Source organism: Coffea eugenioides, chromosome 9 (assembly GCF_003713205.1).
Source record: "Coffea eugenioides isolate CCC68of chromosome 9, Ceug_1.0, whole genome shotgun sequence".
NCBI lineage: Eukaryota > Viridiplantae > Streptophyta > Magnoliopsida > Gentianales > Rubiaceae > Coffea > Coffea eugenioides.
Window position 1 is genome coordinate 9,725,192 of NC_040043.1, and position 18,088 is coordinate 9,743,279.

General features: G+C 35.2%; 1 protein-coding gene across 1 annotated transcript; it reads left to right on the plus strand.

Moving 5' to 3' along the window:
- Positions 1-2,224: 2,224 nt before the first annotated feature.
- Positions 2,225-5,090, plus strand: LOC113783476 (pentatricopeptide repeat-containing protein At5g13270, chloroplastic). Its single transcript, XM_027329625.1, has one exon. The coding sequence runs from the start codon at positions 2,646-2,648 to the stop codon at positions 4,917-4,919; it is 2,274 nt and encodes a 757-aa protein (XP_027185426.1). The 5' UTR covers positions 2,225-2,645; the 3' UTR covers positions 4,920-5,090.
- Positions 5,091-18,088: the final 12,998 nt, after the last annotated feature.

Genomic DNA, 18,088 nt, shown 5'->3' on the forward strand with positions numbered 1-18,088 from the left:
TATTGTAAAATTTTAGACAAACATCCAAAAAACTCACTTGCCAAACGGGGCCTTAGTCCTATGTATCAATTTATTGAGCTATATATTGGTTCCCCCGCTATCTCTAATATGGTCAGATTTAGCTGTTGATATCCCAAAAAAAAAAGAAAGAACACATGTGCAAAAGTTGAATTTCAAATTCAAATTTTACATAGTTGTTACACTGTTAGTGTAAAAAAAATTAATCCTTTAATTTATAGTATAACACAATATTAACAAATTTGATATCTATTTCAAAATACATAGTTGTTTTATTTTTCCCCTTAAAAAACTGAATTAAAGTAAATTAATATCATCAACTTTTCTTTTTCTTTTCCGTACTAGATTTTTCGAATGAGGGGCATAAATTTCAGCACGCAAGAGTTTATCATCTGTAGATGATGCTAATTTTGACTACAACAAGTGGAAAAACAACAAAGAAGAGCACAATTAGACAGAGGTAAGAAACTGAAAGACTAACAACAATTGTGGACGGTGAAATTATAAATAATATTAAAATTAAAAAAATGTGGTATATATTCTTAAGCTGACGATAGGAAGTGAATTATAAAAATGGTTGAAACATCCGATAACTATAGAGTCGATATGTCAAAGGTTATAGGAATGATCTTAGAAATAAAGGAAAAAATTGTGGCAGTAATTCACACTAAAAAAGATTCGTCTATGTTACACAACTACTAAGTTCATGACAATGATTAATTAATCTTTGTAAACACTAGTGTTATTTTATAGTCTGAAATTTCACCATGACAATGTTCTTACGAGAGGGGATCATGTGCAAATTTTTAATTACGATATAAATAATATTATATGAACACCAAATCATTGATGATTTGTTTATCCAATCTTGATTCTACTCTCAATTCGTCTCTTATAATTATCTGTTTACATCAATTAATCGTAATCAGGAGTAAAGGGACACACATTAGAGTGGAGCTTTCTAGATTAGATGGAATGAAAAGAAAAATCGAAGTTTATTTATTATTCCTCGTCTATAAATAACTATGCAAATTTTTATGCCGTAAATAGTTCCAACAATTAAATATTAACACGGTTTTCCATGAATTTTAGATAGTTTTAGGAATTGATTTTACATTGTAATGTGAATAATATAACAACCGATAAAGGAATCGATTTCTTACTTTCTATTGTTTGCAATAGATTTAATTCTATTGGTAAATTCAATGTTAATGATCACGGCATATTCTGTTGTTTGGATCGATGAATTTGGATTTAAGAGAGGAATTGAAATGAATGAATTTAGGGGCCCTTGGTTCGAGGGTTTTGGCATGGGGAATGACGATAATTCCTATGTTTAGTACTTGGTAGATTGTAATGGAAATTGAAACATTGGAATCATGTCCAAAATTTCGGGGATTCATGATTTCTGACTAAATTGGAAGGAATCATTCAAAATCCTCAACTTATCTCCAACAGTGAACAAATAAAAGAAAAAATATATTTTTTATAAAATACTTTATGAAGGGCTATAACTGGATTGCTTTGGATGGTGTTTCTAGCAGGAATCAGAATCAATGGAGCACGGAATTTGCCGTTTTCTTTTGAAACGTTTGAAAGTTCCAGTCGCAATTCTTTGAGAAAAGGAAAAACAAAAGATAAACAGCTAGATCTTTTATTGATTAGTCATGGGTTTGGTTGGTAATTGCTGGACAAAGAACAAAAAAAGATTTGGATTGTTTGTGCTTCTGTAGTGGTCCAATGGTGGTCATGATTATTAGTCCAGCAAAAACAACAATAATTTAAAAAATAAAAATTAATTTTGATACCATTCCAATTATATTTATACGGCGTACCAGTCTTCCGAATGGTATCAGAAGTTCAAACCCATATTGATATTTTATATATTATTCCATTTCCAATCTTAGGGTGAAAAGGACTGTAATCAAACTGAACATTTTAATGTTCAAATTTATTCGATTTATTTTAACGAATTTAAATACAAAATACTGTTTAATCACATCTTTAACTAGTTAGTGAATCAAATTTAAACGAACTCTTGTCAAGTTGAATTTGATAAGAGTATCGAGGCATTTAATTCATCTGACCAATTCTAGAGCATGAAATGCAAGGATTTGATATGCACATAATTCCATATGCATTGTTTGGTTATAAACTTGCTCATGATAAAGAGCAGTTGGGTATAGAAACTGAATAAGTGAAAACTCGAGGATTAAAACAACTTTGGCCATCTATTTGATCTTTCTCAAACACGAAAGCCATACCAGTTTGAATTCCTCAAGTGACTTCCAGAAACTTGTCACTGTCTTCATTCATGGTCAGCTTTGCCGGCAACCACCGAATCTGGGACGGTGGTTCCGGCCAGGCGATAGGAGACATTGGTACCGGCGGCAGGGGGAGGCAATACCGCCGTCCAGTTTTCAATATCTACGGAAATATGATTAGATTAGGGGAGAAATAGGGAGATTTGATGGAAGGGATTTGAAATGACATGTAGCTAGAGTGAATTTGAAATTATCGATTTCAACACGTGAAATTTCTCCTGTGGCTTGAAAGATTTAAAATTCAACCAAATCTCTTCACCTGTTCGGATAAATTGTGAGAGATTTGGATTTGAAAATTCAGTAATGGCAGCAGGTGTTCCATTACTGAATCTAAACCCAATTTGTGACAAAATCTCAGCCACAAATTGCTATCAAATCCCATCTTGGGTTTCTCTAAGACCCAGCAATGCCCCACTCCAACATCAATATAGCCCCGCCCAAATTCAACCAGCTACTGCAGGAACGCTTGAAAACATTCACTTGATTTCGCTCTCAAAACAGGGTAAGCTCAATGAAGCCCACCAGTTCCTCCAGGAAATGGACTCTGCTGGCGTTTCAGTCGCACCCAAATCCTACCAACATTTACTTCGAACGTGTGCAAAGTTAAAATCTTTGCGCGATGGGAAACTGTTTCATAACAGGATACAGAGGAATTTCGATAATCCACCTGGGTTTCTTCAGAATTCTGTTATCAAGATGTATTTTGAGTGCGGGAACATTTGGGATGCTCAGAAATTGTTTGACGAATTGCCGGAAAAAAGTCCAGGAAGCTGGGAGACCGTCATATCTGCTTATGCTGATAAGGGTTGGATAGGAAAAGCACTAGAAATGTTTTCGAGAATGACGGGCGCAGGAATCAATGGTGGACCTTTAATTTACAAATGCCTTTTCAGAGCTTTGTCAGATTTAGAGCTTGGGAAGCAGATACACTGTCTTGTGGTAAAGTCAGGCTTTGATGAAAATGTGTCCATGAACACTGCTTTCTGCAATATGTATGTAAAATGTGGGTGTTTAGAGAGTGCCCAATGGGCTTTTGATAAGATGGTTGAAAAGAATGTGGTGACGTGGACTGGATTGATGGTGGGATTTACTCAGGCTGAGAGGCAACATGATGCCCTGAGACTTTTTGATGTGATGCTGAGGGAAGGCGTTGAGTTGGATGAGTTTGTGTTCTCAATCATTCTCAAGGCGTGTACTGGATTGGTGGATGTTGGCACGGGGCAGCAAGTCCATGGTTTGGTTGTGAAACTTGGATTGGAGAGTGAGGTTTCAGTGGGTACCCCTCTTGTGGATTTTTATGTCAAGTGTGCAAATTTGGATTGTGCCGTTCAAGCATTTGAGAAGATATCTGAACCAAATGATGTTACATGGAGTGCCATGATTGCCGGCTATTACCAAGGTGGTGAATTCGGGAAGTGCTTTAGAGTCTTTAGGTCTTTGAGGAGTCAAGCTGGTGCTTTGAATGAATACATATACACTAGCATCTTTCAGGCATGCGCTGCACTTGCAGACTTGAATCTTGGAACTCAAGCTCATGGAGATGCAATTAAACGAGGTCTGATTTCCTATCTTCACGGCAAAAGCACAATTATTTCCGTGTATGCAAAATGTGGTCAACTGGATTGTGCATTTAGGGTATTTGAATCAATCAGTGATCCCGATACTGTGGCCTGGACTTCTATGATTGCTGCTTGTGCTTATCATGGCAATGCTCCTGAAGCTCTAAATCTTTTTGGGAGGATGCAGGCTTCTGCCGTGAGGCCTAATTCAGTTACCTTTGTAGCAATTCTTACAGCGTGTAGCCATTGTGGATTGGTCGAAGAAGCCAAGCGGTACATGGACTCAATGAGCAGTGAGTATGGCGTTGACCCGACCATTGACCATTATGATTGTATGATTGATATACTTGCTCGAGCAGGGCAACTGAGTGAGGCACTGGCCTTGATAGAAGCGATGCCATTTGAACCTGATGCTATGAGTTGGAAAAGTTTATTGGGTGGATGCTCAATCTACCGGAATTTTGAGCTTGGAAAAGTTGCAGCTGAAAAACTGCTTCAGCTGGACCCCCATGACACTGCTGCATACATACTCATGTTTAATTTACATGCTTCGCGTGGGGAATGGGATGAAGCTGCATTTGTAAGACGGACGATGGCCGAGAGGGATCTGAAAAAGGAGGTCAGCTGCAGCTGGATTACAATCAGGGGCAAAGTGCATCGCTTTATTGTGGGTGATAGGCACCACCCTCAAACAGAAGAGATATACCAAAAGTTACGAGAACTAAAATTTAGCTATGAAGATTCTGTCTTTACTATTGAAGAAGCTGCATCCAACAATTTGGTGGAACGAAAGGAACAGCTTCTTGATCACAGCGAGAGACTTGCAATCGCTTTTGGGCTAATTTCAACTCCAAATAATGCTTCTATTTTGGTGTTCAAAAATATCCGTGCTTGCAGAGACTGTCACGATTTTGCTAAACATGTATCATTAGTTACGGGGCGTGAAATTATTGTTAGAGATGCCAGCAGATTTCATCACTTCAGATGTGGGGAATGTTCTTGTCGTGATTATTGGTGAACTTTAGGACTGCTGAAGTTTCACTCTTTAGCACCAGCAGGCTTACAGATAATTTCCTCCCCTGTAAATTGTCACTCCCTGCTTTTAGTCCAGACCCTCTCTCTCCCCCAGTATATACAGATATACAAAGTTACACGTCTTCTGGAATTCTAAAATCATCAGATCATGTGGTTATTCAATTTTAGATTGGTTTAATTGGAATTGTGATATAAGTTAGGTACAGAGTACTCTTTGTGCAAGTTTTCTGGAAATGATTGATGCGGCAGTGAGCTTAAATCAGGTTCTAAGTAAAAAACTCTCTAAAATGAGAGCTCTCTCTCTCTAGTAGTGAATCCTCTCTCCAGTGTGGGAGCCAAATTTTCAAACACGCAAAATTTCAAACACTCAAAGTTTAAACTTCAAAACCAAACACTCAAAATTCAAGACAAAGCTCCAAAACCATAGCAAAGCCGCCAAATCCGTTTTGTCCGAGGGATCCAAAACACTTGTCCAACTCATCTAGCAAGATACCAAAAAATAGCATTAGATCAAGTTTATTGGAAGCTGTCTAAGCAGGAGGAAGCACGTCGGTGCTCTGTTCCCAGTGTTGAACACAGGAGCTTTGGTGGTGTCGGTCCTGGGGTCATAATAGCAGTTCAATCCCATTTGGTTTTTTAAATTAAAAAAAAAAAAAAAAAGCTTCTGGCTGTTGGGCCTTGTTCTACTTGTTGGGTTCGTTTTTTTTACTTTTTTTACTGCCGGCTAATTTGGTTGTCTTGTGGTTTGCTCAGGTTGCTCTGATCAGGTTGCTCTGATTCCAATATATCCAAAAGGTAGCAAACCTGGTCATAGCAGCTGTAATCGATACAGGCAACACTTCGAAGGACTGCAGGATGGAGGGGACTCTTACAGAGGCGTTTAAAAGGTTCGACTTGAGCAACAAAGAAAGGGGTGGTATAGACCTAGAGACAGAGGATATGCTCGCAGGAGTTCAGGAGTGTAAGTTGAGCTTGGTAGGAAGGATCATGGGTGAAAAGGTTGCAAATTTTACAGGGGTGAAAAACTACACATCACATGTGTGGGGCTATCCCAGGAACCTGCACGTTGTTGAACTTGGCCCCAATGTCTTCCAGTTTAACTTTGCAGAGGACAAAGACAAGGATAAAGCCCTAAATGGTAGGCCATGGGTCATTGATAACCAGCTGCTGGTCATAAAGCCATGGGCTCCAGATATAGAAAAAAGTACAGAAGCTTTCCATATTTCCCACATGTGGATACAAGTGTGGAATCTCCCAATTCACTGGTTGAGTCAAGCAGTGGGTTTTAAGCTCGGACAAATATTCTCTGCCGTTAAAGAAGTCATCATCCCGCCAGGAGGAGGAAAGGAGGGAAGGCATATGAAAATCTTGGCGGAAGTAGATATCTCTCAACCATTGGCAAGGGGCACCACTATCAACTTCAATGGGAAACAAATCTGGGTGGAATTTCGTTATGAAAAATGCCCAGACTTCTGTTATAAATGTGGAACAATAGGGCATGGAGATAAGACGTGCAAAAGAACAGTGGAAAAAGAGCAAAATCAGAGAGAAGAGCAGTACAGGGCGTGGATGAGGGCAGGGAACATCATGGCCTCTCCGTTGAGGGCCAGTAGACCAGTAGAGAGCAGCATAAAAGGAAGGGTAGATGCACAAAAGAAACAAGAAAGCATGATACAGGAGAGGGGTGGGGTGAGGGATCCAAAAGACAGGAAGGAGGTTAGTCTAGCGAATAGGGGAGGGGAAATGAAAAAAGATGAAAAGAGTAAGGAGCAAAAAGAGGTGGAAAACTCAAAAAAAGATGAAGGAAAAAACAAAAAGAGTGAGGGAGCAGAGAGGGAAGAAGGAACTAGGGGAAGTAATAACGGAAATGATATGAGAGTAACAAAGGGTGGTATGGAACAACGACATCAACCAGTGGATGAAAACAAAAATGCACTCGTGTTAGTTCAGGTGATGGACACGGATGAATGTGAACAAGGAAATGGATTGAGCAACAAGGAGGGACAGAGTGGTCATATGAATAAACAAAATGTGATGACAGAGCAAGACAACAAGGCAAGGGGAGAAATGCAGTCGAGAAGAAGACCAAGAGTCATAAGAAAACCTATGGCTGATGTTACAAATGAACCAGGAAATTCCAGAATGAAGGGGAAGAGAAAGCTAGAAAGGAACACTCAGGAAGGAAATCAAATGGAGATTGATGAAGTGGAGGAGCAAAAACCAAAAATGTTGAAACTGGGTGTGATATTACAAACACAACAAGGGGCGACGGAGGCATGCCCAGCTAAACCTCCACAATGTAAATGAGAGTTGTGGCGTGGAACTGTCGAGATGCAGGGAGCCCCTTGACAGTTCCCCAACTCAAGGAGGTCATACGCCTCCACTCTCCAATGGTAGTTTTTCTGTCAGAAACAAAAAACCGAAAATGAGTGATAGATGTTGTTCTGAAGCAGATACAGTTTGATAGAAATGTCGTAGTAGAACCAGAGGGTAGAGCTGGGGGACTAGCCATGTTCTAGAAACAGGAGGTAAAAGTCAGAGAGGTCTATACTTCGGAATGCTCAATTGAGATTAAAATTTATGATGAGGAAGTCAGGGATAATGGTGGTGTATTGGACTCTGTGCCAGTACAGATGATGGAATTAGAAGGGGTCAATGGGAGTTTTTGGAGGAACGAACGAAGGTATGGGGAGACAAATGGATGATGATTGGGGACTTCAATGATATCATATCCAATGGAGAAAAATGGGGGGGTAGAACAAGGAGTGAGGGTAGCTTTAGGTGTCTCAGAAATTTCATACAGAGAAATGGGTTGGTCGACATTCATTTTGAAGGAAACCCGTGGACCTGGTGCAACCAATGGGAAAATGAGGGGGAGATCAAACAAAGGTTGGATAGATGTCTTAGTAGTGTAGGCTGGTTCCAAATGTTTGGGGAGGCAACTTGCAAGCATGTGGAAAATGAGGCATCTGATCATGCAATGTTGGTGCTGACTACTTTACTGAGCAGAAGAAAATGAGAAAAAGATTTGTGTTCGATCAAAAATGGGCCCAAAATCAAGAGACAGAGGTGGTAGTAAAAAATGCTTGGGAAAAGCCACAGGTGGGATCAAGAATGTTCAAAATCACTAGAAAAATCAGAGAGTGCCGGATAGCCCTTTTAAGTTGGAATAGAATGCATCAACAAAATACAGCTACACTGATCAGGGAGATAAAAAAAAAGATACAGGAGCTCAAGGAATACAACGATAAGGGGAAAAGAGGGAAGATGGTGGAAATGAAACTAAAGTTGAGCAGTGCTTACAAAGCTGAGGAAATCTTCTGGGCACAAAAGGCAAGAAGCAGATGGCTGAAGGAAGGAGATAAAAATACAGTTTATTTCCACGCTTGTGTGAAGACAAGAAGAACGAGAAATAAAATAACTAGCTTGCAGAAAGGAAATGGTGAATGGTGTAATGATAATCAACAAATTGTCCAGGAGATTTGCAGGTACTATGAAGAAATGTACACCACATCCCAGTCAAAAAATATAGAAGAAGTGCTAGAAGGGGTGCATGTATCAATTACAAGCAGACTAAACCAGAGTTTGATACAACCAGAGGAGGAAAAGGAGGTCAGAGCAGCTGTGTTCTCCATGCACCCAAACAAAGCACCTGGACCTGATGGTATGACACCTTTATTTTTTCAAAGATATTGGCATACTATTAAAAATGATGTGGTGTCTGCTATCCAAAGTTTTTTGAGTAATGACCATCTTTTGAAGAGCATAAATGAGACTAGTATTCCTCTCATTCCTAAAGTAGATAATCCTATCTCTCTGGCAAATTATAGGCCTATTAGTCTCTGTAATGTGCTCTATAGAATTATAGCAAAAATCCTGGCCAATAGAATGAAAAGAGTTATTGCCTTATGTATTAGCTACTCCCAGTCAGCCTTTGTACCTGGTAGACAGATTGTGGATAATATTATTTTGGCCCATGAAATTATGCATTTTTTGAAAAGCAAAAGGAAGGGCAATACTGCTTTTATGACCCTAAAACTTGACATGTCAAAGGCTTATGACCGTGTGGAGTGGAAATTTGTGGGCAGAATGATGCTAAAAATGGGTTTTTGTCCTACCTTTGTAAGATGGACCATGAACTGCATGTCATCTGTGACTTACTCCTTCAATGTTAATGGGGAAAGAGTAGGATGAAGCCTAGTAGAGGCATTAGACAAGGGGATCCCTTATCCCCATATCTTTTTTTGTGCTGTTCAGAAGGTTTGTCCAATCTAATGGCAAAGGCAATTGAGAATAGGAAGATCACAGGACTTAAAGTGAGTAGAAGTGGACCAGTTCTTTCCCATTTATTCTTTGCAGATGACTCCTTGTTTTGCCGTAAGGCGCACCCATAGGAAGCTAGTGTTATGAAAGGAATCCTTGCTAAATATGAACTAGCCTCAGGGCAGTGCATAAACTATGACAAGTCTGCAGCTTACTTTAGCAGGAATTGCAGTAGACAACAAAGGAGGCAAACATGCGAACAGCTGAACAATATCAAAGAGGCAAACAATGGCAAGTACCTAGGACTCCCCCTAGTGATAACAGGTTCCAAGAAGGAAGTTTTTGCCTATATTGTTGATAAAACAAAATCCAAAATGCAAGGATGGAAGCACAACTTACTCAGCTATGCAGGGAAAGAGGTACTCTTAAAGTCAATTGTTATGGCTCTACCTACTTACACAATGTCATGCTGCAGGTTGCCTAAAGGACTATGTAAAGAAATATGTGGGTACATGGCAAAATTCTGGAGAGGTCAAAATGAAGGGGAAAGAAAAATGCAATGGATAAGCTGGGAAAAAATCACACGGGTGAAAGGAAGTGGTGGCCTGGGTTTCAGGGACTTAGAGCATTTTAATAGTGCCCTATTAGCAAAGCAATTATGGAGGATACTAATGCAGCCAGATTCATTAGTAAGTAGAGTACTGGGGGCGAAATACAAAGTTTCACAACCAGGCTGGGAAGGGGAAGCTCCAAAGAACGCATCATGGGTATGGAGGAGTATAGCCAGTTCTAGTTCGGTTTTGCAAAAAGAAATGTGGAAAAGAGTGGGTGATGGGATCTCTATTGACATCTGGAGGGATAAATGGATTTTGGAGTCACCATCTGGAAAGATAACAACTAGGAAACCTCAAGACTGTAGGCTACAACTAGTGGCAGAGTTGATAAAAGAAAGGAAATGGAATAAGGAACTGGTTGAAGGAACCTTCTCAGAGGGGGAAGCTTCACAAATTATGCAGATACCTTTGAGTCTGTTCCCCAGACAAGACACGATCTACTGGAAATACTCAAAATCAGGGGTATATTCAGTGAAATCAGGTTATGCAGTGGAAAAGAAGGAGATAGGAAAAAGAAGCAAGGAAGTACAAGGAGGGGAAGGAACTAGCTATGCACAGAATTCGGACAAGGTGTGGAAGAGCTTATGGGGATTGAAAATGAAACCAAAAATTAAACATTTCATATGGAGATGCTTACACAACAGCATTCCGGTGAATGAACTGATACACAGGCGAACAGGAACAGGATCCCCTTTGTGCAAATGCTGTGGGGAAGGAGAGGAAACAGTGGAACATATGATTTTCTTCTGTAAAATGGCGGAACCTATATGGAAGTTGGCCCCAATACAGTGGGACGGCTTATTACAATGGCGGGCAAATTTCTGGAGGTGGTGGGAAGGGATACTACAGGCAAGGAAAAGAACAAGAGGAGAAGATCACATTACACTCACAACAAACATCATCTGGCAATTGTGGAAAGCACGAAATGCTCGACAGTATGAAGGGAAGTATAGAGATCATCTGTCTATAATAGAAACATCAAACAATGAATGGCTGGAATTTCAAGAGGAGCAGACGGAGCAGGAGGCAAAGCACAGAACAGGAACAAGACACCAACTGCTCAACCACCAATAGAGGCCACCGGATACAGGTATAGTGAGAATCAACACTGATGCTGCCATTCCTATTAAATTAGCAGGAGCGGGGCTAGGAATGGTAGCGAGGGACAGTCATGGAAACCTTGTAGAAGCTAGAGGTATCAGGAAGTATAGTAGATGTGGAGCTGAACTAGAAGAGGCAGATGCAATCCGACAGGGGCTGGTGATGGCTAAGGAAGCAGGATGGCGAGAAATAGAGGTGCAATCTGATTGCAAAGCTGTCATTGAGAGAATCCATACGAAAGGTAGAGAGGAAGCCCCAATTGGTACAATAATGGAAGATATCGAACAACTGTGTGGTATGTTCCAATGCTGTACCTTTTTGTTTATTAATAGAGATGGAAATAGATGTGCTCATCAAATGGCACAATTTGCAACCAAGCTTGTTTCCAATGTGATATGGAAGCAAAGCTTCCCTCTGTGGCTCAAAGAGAGCATACAGGAGGACAATAGGATGAATATCCACTTTTGTACTTAACAACTTGTATTATCAAGTTCACTAAATATATAAAGAGAATACCGTTTGACAAAAAAAAAAAAAAAGATTGATGCGGCAGTAACGGACGGATTCTCTCCGTCACTGTTAGAATTAGACCCATCTGCCGATTCCCCTTCTCTCTCTCTTTAAAATTTTAACCTTCCCTTAACCTTGTCAAATCTCTTCTTGTTTTAACTCTGTGTGGGCAAGATGAAATGCCCTTTTTTTTTTTTTTTTGGTTCAAACTTCTGAGCAAGAGTGTTTTCTCGCTATAGTTCGGTGCATTGGCCTACTGGGAGTGAGAGTGGATTCCCTCTTTTGGTGTTTTTTCTGGGGTTCATCTCCTTGAATGTAATGGTTTTTAGGGGTAATTGTGTTCTGATTTGAGAAATTGCGGATGACGAGAATAAGGGAATGTAACAAGGAAACAAGCAACAGAAAGAATGAGAGATGGAAATTCCTAATTAAAGGTTATTACATTTTTTTGCCCTTTTATTACTTAATTGTGGTTAATTCCTAACAAACGATTTTATGTTGTCGACATTAATTTTGTCTTTTATCATGCTCTCAGGTCAACAAAAAGGGTTAGATGCAGAAAACCTCTATGAACTATTGCATCAGTTGCACTTTGCATGCCACAATATTTTAATAGATACTTTACACTCGTGATCAACTCAAAATTGATGAAAAAATTAACTCCATTCAAGTAATTGATTAAGTAACCCATTTATCGTTCGTTAAAAGTTCAAATGACAAAATTACCCTTTTAGTGAGAAAAAGTTTTCACTTTAGATAGACTAATTTTCTCTTCATTATAAATTTCTAACTGAAAATACATACGTAAAGGGGACAACATACGAAAAAATTGAAGGGCTACCGTTACAATTTTTAAAATTGCATCATTTTGTTCCACACATCGTGATGACATATCGTCATATAATAGCAAAAATTACTTACGGTTTACAAAAATTTAAATGAAGTAGACCTAAAAATTTTGTATGAATTTAGCCCAATAATAATAGCAAAGGTTCAATACTATACCCGAATTAGAACAAACATATTAGTAAAAAAGTATTGGACTTAGAAGTATATTGAAAAAGCTTAATTATTCAATTAGTTGTATGCATATAAAATGAGATCGAAAGTACAACACGAAATTAGAGGAACAATTGTTATTCAAAGTGACCCAGTATGTTTCTCTTATATGCTTTTAATTAGACTTCCATTATGAAGTGAAAATTAGTTTATTTCAAGTGGAAGTTTTTTTTTCCTACCAAAGGGTCATCATGCCACTTCAATTTTTAATCAAGGATATGTTGGTCATTTCACTAATTAAATTAAATAAATGGAGATTGAGATTGGTTCATTTTACCAAAGATAGAATGAACAATTAAATGTTTGAACCTAGTAATAAGAAAACCTTCCCCAATCCCCTTAATCTTTTTTTAACCTTAACAAAAATTAAGTTTGGACATTTAATACCTACAAAACAAAGTTAAGAAAACATCTTTGCAATTGATTAATTGTAATGAAAATAACTATGAACATATTAATAGTTTAAACATCAATTTAAGGAAACTATAAATTTGTGAAATTTACACTCATTTTGATTTGTACTTATAGATCGCAACTTAGATCCGGACAAAACTATTTGAAAGGGGACTAAATGAGTAGTGAACAAGGAAAATCAGGGTTGGAAGGTGGAAGGAGGGTAGTTGTATGATAGGAGAATGATAATACGAAGGAGATGAGATTGTTGAGTGTGAGAGAGAGAGTATACACAGCTTACAAGATGGGAGAAGGGAAAAGATTGCAGAGATAAGGAAAGGTAAGTCTGATAAGTTAGAAGAGGGCAGCAAATGAAGAAAGATAATATCTCAAGAAAGGAAAATGAAGGAGATAAAACTGCACGATGAACGGAGTATAACGAAAAGAAGGTGGAAAGTAGCAAGAATGGTGGAATTATAGAGATAGGTGCCAAAAGATGATAACGACCAAAGAAATTTTGGATTATGGAATCAAAAGAAGTGTTTCACCACTTCAACGTTCGTGATTAGTGACAAATCTATTCTTCTGGCCAAATTTTCTTCCAACCATTTCAAGGCTATACGTCTTGTGCCTAATTGCATCATCGATAGTTGGAATCTTACTTTCCTATAGTCTTGGGCTTGCGTACTTTGAAAGAGTTTGTCAATTAACAAACAATAAGTAAATATCAGTCAAGAAAAAATGATCTATTGCACCTCACATTCCGTAATTTGCAAGTAATGCTATGGTAGTGATGTGTGCATTTGTTAATATCTTTTGGACCATATTTGGGCATTTTTATTTAATTTTGATAATTTTTATTATCTTTTTACTGGAGATGTAGGCTTTTTTGTGTGTAAGTGAAAGAGTTCAAACTTGAGATTCATCCCTTTCACTAAAGATGTAGTTATTAGAAAACAAATGCTATCTAATAACGTAATTGGAATTAGCTTTTGGTTTGTTATTCATGGAATTATAGGTAGGTTTAAAATATACAAAATTCTTAGGATATGATATAATGAAAGAGAGGAATTTTTTAAAATTGGACAAATTTTTATGAGCAATTGTAAGAATATATGACAATTAAACAAAATTTTTAGCCAATTTCATGGTTTTTTTTTTTCAAGTTCATGAGTGGAGTATTCCTCTGCTTTTATTCATAATAAACGTTTTGATAGAAATGCACACCATCTTGAATTTTTTGCTTTTCCATTACAAATAACTTTTTTGACCAAAATAATTTTACTATAATTCAAAATGTTAACCAAGTACGTTTCAAAATTCTAGTAGGTGTGATATTTAAAACTTTAAGAGCGCAAAGTGAAATAGTCAGAAATTTTAAAAGTTTCTAAATAATTCTGTCCTTGGAAGTTTAAATTTCTACGGAAGAAGGAATTATGCGTGCCTCCAAGCAAAATGGCTTCCCCCGGGAATGTGTTTTCTGGTTTTCCTTTCTCTACTGACTCTTTTGTTGAATTAATTTAAAAGTCTTAATTGTATTACCTAGATTGGATGTTAATGGTGAATAAGTGATTAGTGTTAAACAGATAACACACAAAACACGTAGTAGGCCGCGAAGCCATTGTTACCAATCATTGATTGAATTCCGTATGCCTTTGTTTTTTCCCAATAGAAAAATGGAAAAGTCTGAAGTAACGATCGTTATGGTAACGAAATTGTTTTAACTTGATACTTTTAGCGATCATTTGATTACCTATTGGACTGGTCACCTAAATAAAATGGTACCTAAAATTTTGGTTAGTAAGTTTTACATAAAAAATAGTAAGTTAGCTTAATAAATTAGTAACTTTTATGTCTCAAAAGTAAATTGAAATAAATATGGAACTTACTTTTTTTTTGAAGTAAATTACTACTCTATATCTAAAACTTACTTTTTGGAGAGTAAGTTTAGTTTAAGTAATAGTAAGTTTTTATAGATTAATAGTAAATATTGTTGATATAATAGTAAATTTGGTTAGTGGTCAAAACCTACTAGTTTGTGGTATGAATTTACTATTTTACTTAAAAAACTTATATGAAACAAGTATTAGGAAGTTTATTTGAAATAATGTTAAGATTTTTTATTAATGATTAAAACTTAGTATTATAGTTAGTAATTACTCGTAATGTAAATGTATGATACATAATTGTACGTATCATTTATAAATGTTATATGTTTTAAGCATTTTAAATATACTATGAAAACTATTTTTTTTTGCACATGACCTTATAAAATATGTAAGAATAATTTGTCATATTATAAATTTTGAATTATTTTTGAATTTGTGAAATGTTAGAAAGTTTGGATGACAATAACAACAAATCTTTTGAGTTATATATAGATTTGCACTTATTTATACATCACAATTTCCATATATTAATACCTATGAATATAATAAAATGGAAAAGTTTTAATAAATTTATTTACTGGGTCACAAGTATAAAAGTTAAAGTTGTATTATAATAACAACAAATTTTTTGAGTTGTATATAAAATAGCACTTACTTATACATCATAATTTTCATATATTAAAGCCTTTGAATTTAATAAAATGATAAAATTTTAATAAATTTATTTTCTGGGTCACAAGTATAAAAATTAAAGTTGTATTAATGTAGCATAATCTTTGAAAACTATAGTAAAATTACCCATATGTTATGTTCTGTGAATTTCAAACATACTTTGTATCATGTACATTATGGATTTGTATCTATATTTTTTTCTATCAAACTCTTTTTTTATTGGCAAATGGTATGTAGATCATTATAAAATGTCATTTTATAATCATCATAATTTTTTATAGATGAATGTTATGTAAACTGTTAAAATTATCAATTCACAAATGACTAAATCTGACTACTTTATGGCATATATTAGTCTGATTGACTAAAAAATTACTGTAATCATGTACACGTTGATTGTTGAATTGAAATTTCCTTTATTACTAGAACAAGTTCTTCTAATCAAAGCAAAATAAAATCAAATGTCTTTTCCTTTTGTATGTAGTAGTTATGCTTAGTAGAAATTTATTAAACCATTTTTACAATACATAATTTCTTCTAAAATTAGTAACATTTTCCATGACCTCTAACCTTGTCAATAATACTAACCACCGACATGTAGGTAATCTTAAAAGCAAAAGCCATCAATATGACAAAAAAAGAATATTTTCGTGCTGAACGAAAAAAATTGCGATTCTATATAGAATCGAAGAAATTCATCATGAATGAAAATGAATTGCAAAGTTATCATATTTCTAATTTCATATGCATCCAGAATTTCACACAGTATTACTTTAGAGGAACTTTCCTTTTTCACACTAAGGAACCAATCCCAATCTCTACGTCTCTTTTATTTTTTCTTTAACCATTAAATGGGGTCAAAGTTGTTAGCAGTAAAATACTAAATAAATTTAATTCCATTTCAAACTCAAGTTAATTGTATACCAATATTTTACCCACAATCAATCGAGCACCAATTTCCTTTTTTTAAGTGGCTATTATTTATTTTATTACTTAGCTTAAATATTTACATATAAAATAATAGCAAATAGAATGTCAATCCTCGGATCAATGGAACTTCAATTATTGTTAATAAAACTAATTTTACATTGATAAAAATTAGTCTACAGAATGAAAAGTCAATGGCAACAATTGCTAAAATATAGCAATTTTTAACTATGGGAAAATAAACAACTAAGTTCCCAAAATATTTCACTTTTATTGTTTAAAAAATCTCAACTTGTTGACTAAATTCAAAATAATTCTATTGTAAAAAATATTTTTTTCTCAAATTAACTTTAATGATTAGATGTGAGATACAAATATGGTAAAATATCTCTCATACGTATGTCATGGATATTTGAGACTTTTAGTAAAAAAAAATTGTTATTAAAATAATATTGTATCATAGTGTACTAATTATTTTAGGACCATTTTATATGTGAACTAAATTTAATTTAAATTATACAATAGATTATATATGCATGTGATTTTCATTTATAATTATTGAATCCCATTCTTATGAACAATCTCCCAAGGAAAAAAGTCCAAATCATACTGATTTTCTTATATTAATTGTTATATTAATTTTTTCATTTTTAATATTATATTATTTCTCATTTTGTTTAGGCTTTAACTCTTATTATTTCTTGTGTCCCAGATGTATATTTATTAAAACTTTATCATCTTATTATATTCATAGGTGTTAAATTATAACAATTGTGATATATAAACAAGTAATATTCTATATATAACTAAGAAGATTTGTTGTTATTGTTATCCAAACTTTCAAACTTTTCAAAAATTGAAAATGATTAAAAACTTATAATACGACAAAATTTTATTGCATATTTTACGAGATTATGTGAAAAGTCAAACTATTTTTCACAGTATTTTAAAATATATAAATAAATTTTTTTAATTATACATATAATCATGTATTACACAGGTATATTATGAGTACTTACTAACTAAGGTATTAAGAATTAATCATTAATAAAACACCTGATCGTTATTTCAAATAAATTTTCTAATACTAGTTTGAAGTATGTTTTAAAGTAAAATAGTACATCTGTACCATAAATTAGTAAGTTTTGATTATTAATAAATTTTACCATATTATCAGTACGAATTACTATTTATGTATAAAAACTTACTATTACTTGAATTAAACTTACTCTCTAAAAAGTAAGTTTGGGATATAAAGTAGTAATTTATTTATTTAAAAGGTAAGTTTAATATTTATTCCAATTTACCTTTTGAAGTATAAAAGTTACTAATTTATTACTGTTAACTTTCTATTTTAGATGGGAAATTTACTTTTTATTTTTAAGTGTTATCCTATTTAGGTGGATAGGCCTATCAAATAATCAAATGATCGCTAAAAGTGCAACTACCTGTTATATCAGGTAAAAAACTGTTTCATTACCATAACTGTCGTTACTAAAGCATTGTCCTAGAATAATATACCTACTAGAAAATATTTTAGTTTTGAGTAAGAGAGCTTTTAGTTTATGTCTTACTAGAAAAATGGCCATAAAGATGGTGGATAATTTCAGAAATCTCCCTTGAGGTTTTTGACAATTTTAGATGGTTTCCTTGTGATTTTGAAAATTACATTTACCTTCCATGATGGTGCAAAATTACTTCAATAACCCTCACAAAACACTTTA

Bases quoted from the DNA above. Each gene is read 5' to 3' on its own strand.
- LOC113783476 (XM_027329625.1), top strand. From the start codon at position 2,646: ATGGCAGCAGGTGTTCCATTACTGAATCTAAACCCAATTTGTGACAAA.